The 16,582-nt window shown below is 47.4% G+C and overlaps 1 protein-coding gene across 1 annotated transcript; it reads left to right on the top strand.

Annotated features, from left to right (window-relative positions):
• The first annotated feature begins 6,004 nt into the window (after positions 1-6,004).
• Positions 6,005-14,999, top strand: LOC142260443 (uncharacterized). The gene is made up of 2 exons (XM_075331919.1): positions 6,005-6,100; positions 12,825-14,999. Exons 1-2 carry the CDS (start codon positions 6,022-6,024, stop codon positions 14,990-14,992), a joined length of 2,247 nt encoding a protein of 748 aa, XP_075188034.1. The 5' UTR covers positions 6,005-6,021; the 3' UTR covers positions 14,993-14,999.
• The last annotated feature ends 1,583 nt before the right edge of the window (positions 15,000-16,582 follow it).

Consider the following 16,582-nt stretch of genomic DNA (forward strand, 5'->3'; position numbering starts at 1 on the left):
TATGTGTGTGTGGGGGGGGGAGAGAGCCTGATGTGTGTGTGTGTGGGGGGGGGGAGAGCCCGGTGTGTGTGTGTGGGGTGGGGGGAGAGCCCGATGTGTGTGTGTGTGTGTGTGTGTGTGTGGGGGGAGGGAGCCCGATGTGTGTGTGTGTGTGTGGGGGGGGGGGGGAGAGCCTGATGTGTGTGTGTGTGTGTGGGGGGGGGGAGCCCGATGTGTGTGTGTGTGTGGGGGGAAAGCCCGATGTGTGTGTGTGTGTGTGTGTGGGGGGGGAGAGCCCGATGTGTGTGTGGGGGGGAAGAGCCCGATGTGTGTGCGTGTGTGTGGGGGGGGGAGAGCCCGATGTGTGTGGGGGGGGGAGAGCCCGATGCCTGTGTGTGTGGGGGGGAGAGCCCGATGCGTGTGTGTGTGGGGGGGGGAGAGCCCGATGCGTGTGTGTGTCTGGGGGGAAAGAGCCCGATGTGTGTGTGTGTGGGGGGGGGGGAGAGCCCGATGTGTGTGTGTGTGGGGGGGGGGAGAGCCTGATGTGTGTGTGTGTGTGTGTGGGGGGGGGGGGGAGAGCCCGATGTGTGTGTGTGTGTGTGTGGGGGGGAGAGCCCGATGTGTGTGTGTGGGGGGGTGCAGAGCCCGATGTGTGTGTGTGGGGGGGGGAGGGGTGCAGAGCCCGATGTGTGTGTGTGGGGGGTGCGGAGCCCGATGTGTGTGTGTGGGGGAGGGGGTGCAGAGCCCGATGTGTGTGTGTGTGTGTGGGGGGGGGTGCAGAGCCCGATGTGCGTGGAGGGGTGTGCAGAGCCCTGTGTGTGTGGGCGTGCAGAGCCCGATATGGGGCTGTTATTTCCAATGCTAGAGTGATAACAGGTCAGTGCTGGCCTGAATACTGACAGCTAAGGCTATGTTCACACTTCCGTTGTTTTGCATCCGTCACAATCAGTTGTGTGACTGATTCAATGGATGCGTTGCAGGTAGTGGCACAACTGATGTGACTGATTCTGCAAAACAACGATCCTTTTTTTTTTTTACTGTTTATCCAGCGGCCGGCAATTATGAATGATCAGCTGATCGCTCACAGAAGGCGGCTGCCGGGTGATCAGCTGATCGCTCACAGTAGCTGCCCACCGGGCGATCAGCTGATCGCTCACAGTAGCCGCCCACCGGCCATCAGCTGATCGCTCACAGTAGTCGGCTGATGATTTCTTTGTACGCCTCTGTCCACCCTCTTAAAGGGGTTATCCGGCTTATTTTGCCTTTTTTTGTAATTACACTATTGGGCTACATTAGGGCAGGTAAGTAGACAGTAACTCCCTACCTGCCCTGCTGTCAGCCCCTCTCCCCCGGCTCAGAGCGGTCATGTGACCGCTGCTGCTGTGATTTTGCTGCTTCCTGTGGATGTCAGGACAACAAGTGCAGGAGCTTATGTTCTGCCTTGTCGACGGGCATCACAGTCGACGTCATGTAGCCTCCTTGCTGGGCAGGTACAGTGCGTGGAGTCCCCGCCCCCTTTTCTCCGCATCCTCCCTTCCACTGCTGTGGGGGCCCGTGAGCTGGGGGGAAGGCACCTGGGGGTGGCTACCGTGCGGTCACCTCCAGCACCGGGCCCCCTGCTCAGGATTGCACGTTCAAATGTATCGGCATCACAGATGTTAATACATTTGAAAGCACAGATGACAGGCAGCACCTCGCTGCTTCTCATCAGTATCCCGCTGTCTGCTCTGACAGTTCAGGACAGCGGTGACGTCACTACTGTGCTGATATGTCCCGAGCACAGACAGTGGACGAACGAGGAGCAGCGGTAGGGACCGAGGAGAGGTAAGTGTGTGTTCCCTACACGGTGGGTGTGGGTATGCAGAGCACCATGTGGGGGGTGTGTGCAGAGCCCGATGTGTGGGGAGGGGTGCAGAGCCCGATGTGTAGGGGGGGGTGCAGAGCCAGATGTGTAGAGGGGTGCAGAGCCAGATGTGTAGGGGGGTGCAGAGCCCTATGTGTGTGGGGGGTGCAGATCCCTATGTGTGTGGGGGGTTGCAGAGCCCTATGTGTGTGGGGGGTTGCAGAGCCCTATGTGTGTGGGGGGTTGCAGAGCCCTATGTGTGTGGGGGGGTTGCAGAGCCCTATGTGTGTGGGGGGTTGCAGAGCCCCGTGTGTGTGTGTGGGGGGGGGGGTTGCAGAGCCCAATGTGTGTGTGTGGTGGGGGAGCCCGATATGTGTGGGGGGTGTAGAGCCCCGTGTGTGGGGGTGGTGGTGCAGAGCCCGGTGTGTGTGTGTGTGTGTGTGTGTGTGTGGGGGGGGGGGGGTGCAGAGCCCGATGTGTGTGGGGGGGTGCAGAGCCCGATGTGTGTGGGGGGGTGCAGAGCCCAATGTGTGTGTGTTGGGGGGGGAAGCCCGATATGTGTGGGGGTTGTGTAGAGCCCGGTGTGTGTGGGGGGTGGTGCAGAGCCCGGTGTTTGTGTGGGGGGTGGTGCAGAGCCCGGTGTTTGTGTGTGGGGGTGCAGAGCCCGATGTGTGTGTGTGTGTGTGGGGGGGGGTGCAGAGCCCGATGTGTGTGTGTGTGGGGGGTGCAGAGCCCGATGTGTGTGTGTGGGGGGGTGCAGAGCCCGATGTGTGTGTGTGTGTGTGGGGGGGTGCAGAGCCCGATGTGTGTGTGTGGGGGGGTGCAGAGCCCGATGTGTGTGTGTGTGTGTGGGGGGGTTGCAGAGCCTGATGTGTGTGGTGGGGGGGGTGCAGAGCCCGATGTGTGTGGTGGGGGGGTGCAGAGCCCGATGTGTGTGGTGGGGGGGGTGCAGAGCCCGATGTGTGTGGTGGGGGGGGTGCAGAGCCCGATATGGGGCTGTTATTTCCAATGCTAGAGTGATAACAGGTCAGTGATGGCCTGAATACTGACAGCTAAGGCTATGTTCACACTTCCGTTGTTTTGCATCCGTCACAATCAGTTGTGTGACTGATGCAATGGATGCGTTGCAGATAGTGGCACAACTGATGTGACTGATTCTGCAAAACAACGATCCGTTTGGTTTTTTTTTAGTTTTTTTTTTACTGTTTAACCAGCGGCCCGCTATTATGAATGATCAGCTGATCGCTCACAGAAGGCGGGTGATCAGCTGATCGCTCACAGTAGCCGTCAGCCGGGTGATCAGCTGATCGCTCACAGAAGGCGGGTGATCAGCTGATCGCTCACAGTAGCCGGCAGCCGGGTGATCAGCTGATTGCTCACAGTAGCCGGCAGCCGGGTGATCAGCTGATCGTTCGGCCGCCGAGAGAGACGTTGGTTTGAATAATTAAACACAAAATTTGACCATGCGCAGTGAAATCAAAAGGATTCCGCTGCTCAAAAAACGTTAAATGCTGCGTTCCTGCTGCCCGACGTTCCACGACTGATCAGTCGCGCGGCAGATGCAACGCAATGGCATCAGTCACAATCCGCCGCTTATACAAGTCTATGGGAAACAACGGAATCCGCCAAACGGATTGCGTTGTTTATCAGCGGCAGAATGTGACGGATACTAAATAGCGGAAATGTGAACATAGCCTAATAAGTGTGCAGAGGGTGGGAAGAGGGCGGGGCTGGACAGTGAGGCCGGGTGGGGCCAGCTCTGACTGTGAGTTCGGCATAGGAAGTTTTCATGTTTGGTTGAGCTGAAAGTAAATAAACTGTCTGCAGAGAATGAAGGGTAATTCAAGAGGAAAAAAAGTTAGAAAAGAAAAAAAATGTAGGGGTGATTTAGGCTACATGCGCACGCTGCGTTTTTGTAGTGTTTTTGACGCGTTTTTTTGGTGCAGTTTTGTTGGCAGAACTTTCTGACCTCTGACTTCCCAGCAAAGTCTATGAGAAGTCAGATTTGTAATGTGCACCTTGCAAGAAAGAATGAATATGCTGCATCTTTTTTTCACAAACTTTTGACAAAAAAAACCGCTGACAAATAAACTGCGTTTGTTTTTGTCAACATTTGTCACCCATTGAAATCAATGAGGGCATCAAAAAGGCAAGGAAAATTCCTGCTATCAAATTGGTGCATTTTGCATGTGTTTTACCTGCGGTTTTGTCAACAGAAACGCAGCTCACCAACTTAGTTCCAGAATGACAAAATCAATGCTGGAGTGAATTTGACATGTCGGTGCCTGTGTTGGTTTCTCTGTCTCTCTTGCGCTCTCTCTCTTTCTCCCCAAGCAGTACATACTCACCGATTACAGTTGTCACACTGCTCCCCCACCTCTCATCTTCTTCCGGACCCGCTCATTAGCCTCATACATTTTGACTCCTCCCCCGTCTGTGATTGATTGGTTGCAGTCAGACGAGCCCCCATGCTGAGGGACAGCTGTCTAACTGCAACCAATCACAGCCGCGGTGGGCGTGTCTACATAGAACGACTCTCTTCAGTGCTGTACTATCAGCGGAGGAGGACTCAAACTGTGACAGCAAACACCTGAGTGATGGCACCGCTGACACTCTGGTGGTTTTTTGTGACAGCTGGAGGACATCAGGCTTGAACCGCAGTGAACCTGTGATGTCATTGCTGCGACACCCGCCGTACTGCTGGAGCTGTAGCTGTGACGTCAGGAATTCACCCTAGTTCATTCTGATCGCTGCGGCTCTGTCCACACTCACAGCTGGCAGCCATGCTGTACGACTGCTATCTGTGACAGGACAGGGATGTAGCAGAGCTGGAAGCCTCGTGGGACCTCGTGTGGATTACTTTGGACCTCGAGGGGTGTTTTGGGGGTTAATAAAGTGGTGAAAGAAGGTGGCTTTTTTTTATGTGATGTGGGGTGTCTCATAGACGCATAACATCACTAACCTAGGGCTTAGTGGCAGCTATGGTCTGCCATTAACCCCTTATTACCCCGATAGCTACTGCACCAGGGCAACGGGAAGAGCCGGGTCCAGCGCCAGAATTTGCGCATCTTATGGATATGCCATTTCTAGGGCGGCTGTGGGCTGCTATTGTTAGGCTGGAAAGGGCCAAATAACGATGGCCCTTTCCACCCTAATATTATCAGCCCCCAGTTGTCTGCTGCACCTGGGCTGGTATTAGAAAAAGAGGAGATCTCACGTCATATTTTTTTTTTTTTTTTTAATCAAATAATAAAAAAACGCGTGGGATCCCCTCTATTTGTCATAACTAGCCAAGGTACAGCAGAGAGCTGAGGGTTGCAGCTGCTGCGGTTCCTGTACTGTATCTGAAAAATGGGGGGATCCCATGTTATTTTTTTTTTTTTTTTACCCCCCCCCCAAAACAAAACTAAACAAACAAACAGATAACCAAGCTGGCTATCCCTCTATCAAGCTATTCTATTATTTCTTTCTATGTATTCTTTCTGTTCTTTCTTATCTAATCTATATGTTCTTATTATCTATCCATCTAGCTATTCTTTCTATTTTTTACTATTTATCATGTATTCTAGCTATCTATCTATTATCCTTTCCTATCATATTTCGTTTCTCCTTAAAAAAAAACGCAATGACTAAAAACGCACTAAAAACGCACCTACATTACAAGCGTTTTTGGGACATTTCCAGGCTCACTCTGACAAGGTGCAGTTTTGGTTGCAGTTTGTGTTCAGAAAAAACGGGAGTGCGCATGTAGCCTTATATGACAATACAGCACAGAATAGCTTACAAAAAATGTTTGTGCTTATGTCGGACAACTTTAAAGAAAAAAAAATTGAATAAAACTAATGTACCTCAAAAAGAAAGCTTTCAAAAATACAACATTGTTGACTAAACCAATTCTCAAATGACGGAAAAATAAGCATTAGGGCGTCCAAATTGTGAAGACAAAACAATGAAGGAAATCCCAATGTCATAATGTACCACACTAAGTGGATCCTGCCACGTCTGCTTCTATCCCTGCTGAACTGACTCTGGGGCAGCACGGGCGATATAGGAGGCGTAGAGGCCATGCATGGATTGGTCTCAGGTGCCATACGGCTCTGGTAGCAGAAGCGTCCATCTAGAACCTTCCACATGACTTTTCCTTCTGTCCGTGACTTTTACATTATTTATTTTACAGCTTTGAAATTCAGGGAAAAGATATGCAGAACGCTGCAGACACAATGGAAAAAGGAGGAATGGATGTGCGGAGTGATGAACGGAGTAGAGACCTTTCCACAGGTAACCCTCCTCAGTGAAGAGTCACCATTAAATAACAAGGAGAACAGTCACATTCCCAGCTGCAAAGAGAAAATAAAGTTACATTTTCCCTGCTGCCGCTCGTATACAGTCACTGATGCAGTGCGGGAAACAGTAACACTTAGGCTGTGTGCACACGTTGCGTTTTTTACCGCGGAAACGCTGCGTTTAGAACCGCAGCGTTTCAGTGGCAAATTGCTTGCGTTCAGCTTTCCCAGCAAACTGTATGAGAAAGCCGAAAAATCAGTGCACATGCTGCGTTTCTAAACGCAGCGTTTTGGATGCCAAAAATCGGTGCGGAAAGAAAAGCAGCATGTCACTTCTTTTGTGCGGTGTGGCTGCGTTCACTCCCCCATTGAATCAATGATGTGGGGTCAGAACGCAGCTACACCGCAGTGAGCTGCTTTTTTGTTGCGGTCCGCGGGCTTTGTCGGCATGCCAGAACGCAGGCATTTACCTGGAAGTGAGGTCAAGAGGTTTCCTGTTGACCTCACTTCCTGGCAAAGTCCTGGAAAGCCCCCGGTGTCGCCAAAGTGCCCGCCCCGACCCCCCCTCCCGAAAATCCAACATGGCCGTGCGCACAGTAACGCACCGGCCGCCCTGCTCCTCTGTTTCTGTCGCATGTGCCTTGAGACATGCGACAGAAAAATGCCCCCCAGGCCCTGCCAGGTCACCCCCTATTCCCCCGGTGTTCCCCCTTACCTGTCCGGTCGCAGCGCTGATCCCCCGCGGCCCCCTCCTCCTTCACAGTGCACGCTGGCCGGTCACGTGCAGAGCAGCTGACAGCCAGCACTGTGTTCAGTGTGAGCTGTGGTGGCTGCTCGCACTCTGCAGCTGTGACCCGGGGAGAGTGGGTGCAGATTTTTGGCACCCACTCTCCTCAAATGGAGGGTCTGCCCTCCTAGAAAATGGGGGATACGTTCCCTGAACGTGCCCCCATATTCTAGAAGGTCCAGAGGCGACGTGGGACGTCCAAATGGATTTCTGCGGACCCATTTTTTTCAAATTTTTTGATTAAATTGGAGAACAAGGGAATGATTTGGGGAGTGTTTTTTCTAATAAAATTTTTTTTGTCCTTTTTTTGCTTTTGTTTACTGTCAATTAGTTATGTCTGGTATCTGATAGACACCGTGACATCACTAATTGCTGGGCTTGATGCCAGGTGACATTACACATCTGGTATCAACCCCATTTATTACCCCGTTTGCCAACGCACCAGGGCGCGGGATGAGTTGGGGCGAAGCGCCAGGATTGGCGCATCTAATGGATGCGCCACTTCTGGGGCGGCTGCGGCCTGCTATTTTTAGGCTGGGAAGAGTCCAATAACCATGGCTCTTCCCACCCTGAGAATACCAGACCCCAGCTGTCAGCTTCACCTTGGCTGGTGATCTAATTTGGGGGGACCCCACGTTATTTTTTTTTTTAATTCTTTATTTATAAATAAAAAAAAAAGCCTGGGGAGCCCTCCAAATTGATCACCAGCCAAGGTGAAGCTGTCAGCTGTGGTTTGCAGGCTACAGCTGTCTGCTTTACCCTGACTGGCTATCAAAAATAGGGGGGACCCCACGCCATTTTTTTCATTTTTTTTTTGGATAAATACTAAGCTAGGCACCCTTTGGTGCCACATGAAAGGTACTAAAGGTGCCAGCTTAGAATATGCAGGCGGGGGTGGGACGTTATATATATTTGACATCCATTTATCCATTGACGCTTTTTAGGCTGTGTGCCCACAATCAGGGTTTGCAGCGTTATGGGCGCTGAGTGTTTTCCCTGCGTCCATAACGCTGCGTTGTGCAGTAGAAGCACAGTGGAAGGATTTTTGGAGATCCCATGCCCACTGTGTTTCTTTTCTCCGCAGCATAAACTGACCGGTGGCGTGGCTTCCCGAGCCTCAGCATGTCAATTTATGCTGCGGAGACGAGAGTGTTCTCTGCAGGTAGCATAGAGCTCCACAGCAGCCTGAACCCAAATCGTGGGCATGGGCAGCTGCAGGAAGGCTGGCACTGTGTACTAGACGCCGTGTCGCTGGATCATGGCCACATAGCCTTAGGCCTCTTTCACACGTCAGTGATTCTGGTACGTTTGTGCTTTTTTTTTAAACGTACCAGAATCACTGACATACGCAGACCCATTCTAATCAATGGGTCTGCTCACACATCAGTGATTTTTCACTGCACGTGTCTCCGTGCGGAGTACCCGCGTGTCCGTGATTGTCGCACAGAGACATGTCCATTTTTTTCTGGCATCACTGATGTTCCACGGACCACGCAGTGGTGTGGTCCGTGAAACACGTGCCAGAAAAAAACGTGCTTTTAAAATAAAAATCATTTTAACTCACCCGGCGTCCAGCGATGTCCTCTGCAGCCCGTGCAGCTTGCTGCTTCTGAGCCGGCTCATTATTGTCACGCATATTCATTATGCACGACACAGCCGACCCGGAAGCAGCTGCTGCGGGGGTCAGCACCAGCCGGATGCTGCACCGCGGGAGCGATCAGCACCATGGAGAGCGGGAGCGGGCACAGGTGAGATGATTACTGAGTGCAATCACGGGCCACGGAGAACGGAGCCCGGATTGCACTTAGACAACCCACGTGTGCCGTGATTCACGGCACACGGAGGGACATGTGCGTGTTTTACACGCCAATGAAAAATGTCAGTGTTTTTCACTGACGTGTGAAACGGGCCTAAAAGTGAGAATATTGTTGCTACAGCAACAGGCCCTCAGACTAGGCACTTTGTGCTGTCCTTTATCCCAGGGGTAGGCTTGATGGTATCCAGGTCTGGACTGCCAGCGTAACACTAACTCCTGTCCAAAACCCTGATCTAACACCCCCTCTCCCCTCCACCGGGAGTGGAGATGCAAACCCCACAAAGGATCGCCACAAAAACCGGAATCACAGGAGCATAAACTGAAGGTATCATCTGCAGTAACAAGTAATATCTCAAACCTTAAATAGGGAGAAGACAGCTGAATAGAAATTAGCCCCCTGAGTCTCAAGGAGCCACAAACCAGTCCACAGGACAGGAAAACAGTGTAAAACACTCAGCTGAAGCTGAGCAACTAATTTCAGGTTGCTTGTGAACAGAGTCCGTCGCCACCGCGTCTCTGCGAATGTGGGCCTCGGTTATCTATGCTGTGTTCTGATCTATAGCTGCCAGACTTTGGACCTCCTCTGACTATCCATTTGCCCATATCTGCTATCCTCCTGATATTCTGACCCCAGAGCTGACTACGCCTTTGTCTTTCCCCTTAGTTCACGGCATGCTCTCTTTGTATTTGACCCCAGAACATTTGATAACCCTGCCTCACGGCTTGTCCGTGCAGTGACTAGCGTCACACACTGTTCTAATAAACCAGATAGATATCATTTAAATGCCAGGTACTCAGATTACCTCTATATCTGCAGGTAAATAGTGTTTTTGTAGCGGCCAGGTTTTCTTTAACTCCTTCTCGATATGTAACATATTATTACATCCTATTGCTTCTTGTGGGCTCAGAAGCTGAGTCTCCATTATTGCCAGCAGAAGATGTCTGAGTTATTCAGTGGAGGTAAGCTTCACCCACTGCTGTTAACTTTTTGATCTTTGACAGCAGCATTCGCAGCTCGCAGCCTATGGGGTACAACGTTCCACATATCCAACACCCCCAGTAACATTTATCATTGGGTGCATATGGGTCGCCATAATAGCTGGGGGTCTGCTAAAGACCCTTTGCCCTATATAAGGGTACTCCTATGATCTCCACACCTCTAGATACATTCCTTCAGTGGTGTAGATTATAAAATGAGATAATTTGTGGGGTGTTTCCACTGTTTAGGCACATCAAGGGCTTTACAAACATGACATGGCATCCTCTATTTCAGCCAATTTTGTTCTCCAATAATCAAATGTTGCTCCTTCCCTTCCAAGTCCTGGGGTATTGGCGTACACACGAGAAATTGCACAACAGAATTATATGGTCCATTTTCTCATCTTACCCTTGGGAAAATGAAAATTTGTGGTTAAAGCAACACTTTTGTGGGAAAAATTTAAAATGTTTATTTTTTTCCTTCCACATTTTTTTAATTTCTGTGATGCATTTAAAGTGTACTTTGGCATTGCATTACTGCTGTAGGAATATTACAAAAAAAGGGATAAATACATAGCTAATGTGAAAAATGAGTAAAAAGACATAGGCATTGCATTACTGCTTCAGAGATATTTGCAAAGAGAGATTCTTAGCTTATGTATTGGCCAACCAATGTGAGCCGGATAATCTCGACAAGGTGATATTATATTGGGAACCTAACCTTAAATGCCTCTATGTGTGATTAAAAATCTGCATGTCTGGTTCCTGGCTAAATAAGATGGTGGACACACCCTGGCTATAGGGTGGAGTGCTTGGTCAGGTGCTTGTCAATGTTATCGGGCTCACATGGATTGGTCAATACATAAACTAAGAATATCACTTTGCAAATATCTCTAAAGCAGTAATGCAATGCCTATGTCATTTTAAGGGTACTTTACACACTGCGACATCTCTAGCAATCTCATTAGCGATGTGAAATTCTAGATCGCAAGTGCGATCTTTCGAGGTCGCACATAGGTCGCAGTGTGTTTCTCATTACCTATGTATTAATCCCTTTTTTCTAATATTTCTACAGCAGTAATGCAATGCCAAAGTATCCTTATACTATTGAGTGGCACTGGATATGCTTTTGGAGAGCTTGCACGTCTTCTCTCAAAAGCGCACCTCACCACCTGCGCACTTGACCCCATGCCATCCCACCTCCTTCCCAACCTCACCACCATCCTTACTCCAGCCTTAACCCACCTCTTCAACCTATCTTTAACGACTGGAACCTTCCCCTCTGCCTTTAAACATGCAACAGTCACACCTATCCTAAAGAAACCTTCACTCGATCCAACCTCTACTACCAGCTATCGCCCCATATCACTACTCCCACTTGCCTCAAAACTCCTGGAACAGCATGTCCATGCTGAACTTTCCTCCCACCTCTCCTCTAACGCTCTCTTTGACAACCTACAGTCCGGCTTCCGTCCACATCACTCTACCGAAACTGCACTGACTAAAATCACAAATGACTTGCTTACTGCCAAAGCGAACAAGCACTTCTCTATACTCCTACTCCTAGACCTGTCCTCAGCCTTCGATACCGTTGACCACTCCCTCCTATTACAGACCCTCTCTTCCCTTGGTGTCAGAGATCTTGCCCTCTCTTGGATCTCTTCATACCTCTCAAATCGCACTTTCAGTGTCTCCCACTCTCACACAACCTCTTCATCCCGTCCTCTCTCTGTTGGCGTCCCTCAAGGCTCTGTCCTGGGACCATTACTTTTCTCTATATACACATTTGGCCTGGGACAACTCATAAAGTCCCATGGCTTCCAATACCACCTATATGCCGACGACACCCAGATCTACCTCTCTGGCCCAGATGCCACATCTCTGCTGTCCAAAATCCCGAAATGTCTATCTGCTATATCCTCCTTCTTCTCCTCTCGCTTCCTAAAGCTCAATGTGGCCAAAACTGAACTGATCATCTTTCCTCCATCTCACCTACACTCTCCACCTGATCTATCTATTACAATAAATAACACCACGCTCTCGCCAGTACCCAAAGTTCGCTGCCTCGGAGTGACCTTTGACTCTGCCTTATCCTTCATACCACACATCCAGTCCCTCACCACCTCCTGCCGTCTTCAACTCAAAAATATTTCCAGAATCCGCCCTTTCCTCAATTTGCAATCTACTAAAATGCTAGTGCATGCCCTCATAATCTCCCGCCTCGACTACTGTAACATCCTCCTCTGTGGCCTCCCTGCCAACACGCTCGCCCCTCTCCAGTCCATCCTTAACTCTGCTGCCCGACTTATCCACCTCTCTCCTCAATACCACCCCGCTTCTCCCCTCTGCATGTCCCTCCACTGGCTTCCAATCTTCCACCGTATCCAATTCAAACTTCTAACACTGACCTACAAAGCTGTGCATAATCTTTCCCCTCCGTACATCTCCGAACTACTCTCCCACTACACTCCAACACGTCACCTCCGGTCTTCCCAAGATCTCCTCCTCTCCTCCTCTCTCATTCGCTCCTCACGCAACCGACTCCGAGACTTCTCCCGAGCATCCCCAGTCTCCTGGAACTCGCTGCCTCAACACGTCAGACTATCCCCTACCCTTGCAAACTTCAAACGGAACCTGAAAACGCACCTGTTCAGAAATGCCTACAATCTACAATGAACTCGCTGCCGCCCGACCACCGTGCGGAGCTGCCGCCCGACCACCGTGCGGAGCTGCCGCCCGACCACCGTGCGGAGCCGCCGCCTGACCTACACCCCACCTATTGTCTCCTCCCCATAATCCTATAGAATGTAAGCCCGCAAGGGTAGGGCCCTCTTCCCTCTGTACTAGTCTGTCTACTGTAACTTGTATACGTATTTTGTATGTAACCCCCTTCTCATGTACAGCACCATGGAATTAATGGTGCTCTATAAATAAATAATAATAATAATAATTGAATATCGTTTTGAGCACTTTGAAGGGTGCAGTTTTTAAAATGTCATTTTGGGTATTTTCTGTCACATAGGCCTTTTAAAGTAGAACACTACACACTTTGGAATTTGTATGGATTTATGTGTGTCTATGAGTATGTTTTGAGGTTATATTATTAAAAGCTTATAACTTCAATTTTCTTTATGGCAGATGACGGTACCAGGAGTTCAACACAGAATGCTAAGGCAAGGGAAAGTCACAAAGGAGTGAAGTCATATTCATGTTCAGAATGTGATAAATGTTTTGCTGACCAATCATATCTTGTTAAACATGCGAGAATTCACACAGGAGTGAAGCTATATTCATGTTCAGAATGTGGGAAATGTTTTGCTTTGAAATCAAATCTTGTTAAACATGCGAGAATTCACACAGGAGAGAAGCCATATTCATGTTCAGAATGTGAGAAATGTTTTGCTCAGAAATTAGCTCTCATTACACATGAGAGAAATCACACAGGAGAAAAGCCATATTCATGTTCAGAATGTGGGAAATGTTTTGGTCTGAAATCACATCTTATTAGACATGAGAGAATTCACACAGGAGAGAAGCCATATTCATGTGCAGAATGTGGGAAATGTTTTGGTCTGAAATCACATCTTGTTACACATGCGAGAATTCACACAGGAGTGAAGCCATATTCATGTTCAGAATGTGAGAAATGTTTTGCTGACCAATCATATCTTGTTAAACATGCGAGAATTCACACAGGAGTGAAGCCATATTCATGTTCAGAATGTGGGAAATGTTTTGCTTTGAAATCAAATCTTGTTACACATGTGAGAATTCACACAGGAGAGAAGCCATATTCATGTTCAGAATGTGAGAAATGTTTTGCACAGAAATCAGCTCTTGTTAAACATGAGAGAATTCACACAGGAGAGAAGCCATATTCATGTTCAGAATGTGGGAAATGTTTTGTTCGGAAATCAGATCTCCTTACACATGAGAGAATTCACACAGGAGAGAAGTCATATTCATGTTCAGAATGTGGGAAATGTTTTGCTTCGAAATCAGATCTTGTTAAACATGAGAGAATTCACACAGGAGAGAAGCCATATTCATGTTCAGAATGTGGGAAATGTTTTGTTCGGAAATCACATCTCGTTATACATGAGAGAATTCACACAGGAGTGAAACCATATTCATGTTCAGAATGTGGGAAATGTTTTGCTTTGAAATCAAATCTTGTTAAACATGCGAGAATTCACACAGGAGAGAAGCCATATTCATGTTCAGAATGTGAGAAATGTTTTGCTCAGAAATTAGCTCTCATTACACATGAGAGAATTCACACAGGAGCGAAGCCATATTCATGTTCAGAATGTGAGAAATGTTTTGCTCAGAAATTAGCTCTCATTACACATGAAAGAATTCACACAGGAGAGAAGCCATATTCATGTTCAGAATGTGAGAAATGTTTTGCTCAGAAATCAGCTCTCATTACACATGAGAGATTTCACACAGGAGTGAAGCCATATTCATGTTCAGAATGTGAGAAATGTTTTGCTTTGAAATCAAATCTTGCTAAACATGCGAGAATTCACACAGGAGAGAAGCCATATTCATGTTCAGAATGTGAGAAATGTTTTGCTCAGAAATTAGCTCTCATTACACATGAGAGAATTCACACAGGAGCGAAGCCATATTCATGTTCAGAATGTGAGAAATGTTTTGCTCAGAAATTAGCTCTCATTACACATGAAAGAATTCACACAGGAGAGAAGCCATATTCATGTTCAGAATGTGAGAAATGTTTTGCTCAGAAATCAGCTCTCATTACACATGAGAGATTTCACACAGGAGTGAAGCCATATTCATGTTCAGAATGTGAGAAATGTTTTGCTTTGAAATCAAATCTTGTTAAACATGAGAGAAATCACACAGGAGAGAAGCCATATTCATGTTCAGAATGTGGGAAATGTTTTGCACAGAAATCAGAGCTTGTTCAACATGAGAGAATTCACACAGGAGAGAAGCCATATTCATGTTCAGAATGTGGGAAATGTTTTGCACAGAAATCAGAGCTTGTTCAACATGAGAGAATTCACACAGGAGAGAAGCCATATTCATGTTCAGAATGTGGGAAATGTTTTGTTCGGAAATCACATCTCATTATACATGACAGAATTCACACAGGAGAGAAGTCATATTCATGTTCAGAATGTGGGAAATCTTTTGCACAGAAATCAGATCTTGTTAAACATGAGAGAATTCACACAGGAGAGAAGCCATATTCATGTTCAGAATGTGGGAAATATTTTGTTCGGAAATCAAATCTTATTTCACATGAGAGAATTCACACAGGAGTGAAGCCATAGTCATGAATTGAATGTCTGTTTTAGTTAATATTAATAGACTTTTACTATCTGTTAATAAAGAGTTAATTTTGTCATTACAGTTTGTACTTTTTATAATGGATCATTTACAACTATTCATCCGTTAACACAATTTTTTTCATTTTTGCTGGCCAGAAATTTATTTTTTTTATAGCCAAGCTGTACACTTTATTCTTCCATTTGTGTATTGCTTGAATGAGAGCAGAATCCATTTTGTTAAATCTACACCCCATTTTGTATTCGTGTAAGAGCCTGTGCTGTGTTTCCCCTGGTGTAATGCAGCAGAGACCTCTGTTTACTTTAGATAAGGACTTGTATAGTTTCAGTTTCTTTAAGTGAAGTTCAGGAATGTGAAACTAAAAGTTTATATAGTCTTATATAAATGAGTGACCATGATGTAATCTTTTATTTGTTTGAGATAAAGGAAGAGCTACTCCTGATACTTTATTGTCTCATAGGGGGGGTCTCCAATATATACATATATACCGCCCCTGTTTCAGCAGCAGGGCTGCTCGGATCCGGATCCGCGGTGGATCGAGAGGTTTCTGGACCCAGGGATCACGTGGTCACTCGAATTGAAAGGGGGGGAATGTACAGGTGAAAAGGAGAAATGGATGTGCGGAGTGATGAACGGAGTAGAGACCTTTCCACAGGTAACCCTCCTCAGGGAAGAATCACCATTAAATAACAAAGAGAACAGTCACACTCCCAGATGCAAGGAGAAAATGAAGTTACTCGTATACAGTCACCGATGCAGTGCGGGAAACCGTAACACCACTCACAGGCTGTCAGCCAAGGAACAAGAGGGTTGATTACTGTGTGCCCACTACCTAGTAAGTGGTGACTGTTACAGCCTCTCCCACTGTGCTGGTGACTGGATGTGAGCAGCTGCTGGGATAAAGTATCTGCATTTTCTCCTTGCAGTTACTGTGTCACAATCTCTCCACTATAATAAAGATAATAAGCTGCACACTAACCACTCTAAAAGTATAAACATGAATAATGGTAAAGCATTACTGCTATAGGGATACTATGAACAATGAAAAATACCTTTAGCTATCTGGAAACAATGAATTACATGAAAAATGGTATTGCAGAACTGCTATGAATATTTGAAAGTAGGAGAGATGTTTAGCAAATGTATTGATCAATGCAAATGAGCCCGAACCAAGGACAAGGTAATCTCTAATTTTTCAGCAACCTAATCTGGTAGTAGGGCGGGGTTCTCAGTCAGAAGAAACTGCATGCTAATCAGAAAAAAGACTGACTGGAACACCTATATGTGCATTATAGTATTATAGTCATGTATTTTTGAGCTAGCACCTAATTCACACACAGGTGTTCCAGTCAGTCTTTTTTCTGATTAGCATGCAGTTTTTTCCGACTGAGAACCCCGCCCTATTAACAGACTCTATTCATGATCCTATATAGCCAGGAGCCTGTCTGCCCATACTTGCAGATTTTAATAGCACATAGAGAGGCATTGAAGTTAGGTTGCCGAAAAATTAGAGATTACCTTGAGGTTGGTTTTCGGGCTCACTTGCATTGATCAATACACTTGCTAAACATCTC

This window comes from Anomaloglossus baeobatrachus, unplaced genomic scaffold (genome assembly GCF_048569485.1).
Source record: "Anomaloglossus baeobatrachus isolate aAnoBae1 unplaced genomic scaffold, aAnoBae1.hap1 Scaffold_106, whole genome shotgun sequence".
In the NCBI taxonomy this organism is placed as follows: domain Eukaryota; kingdom Metazoa; phylum Chordata; class Amphibia; order Anura; family Aromobatidae; genus Anomaloglossus; species Anomaloglossus baeobatrachus.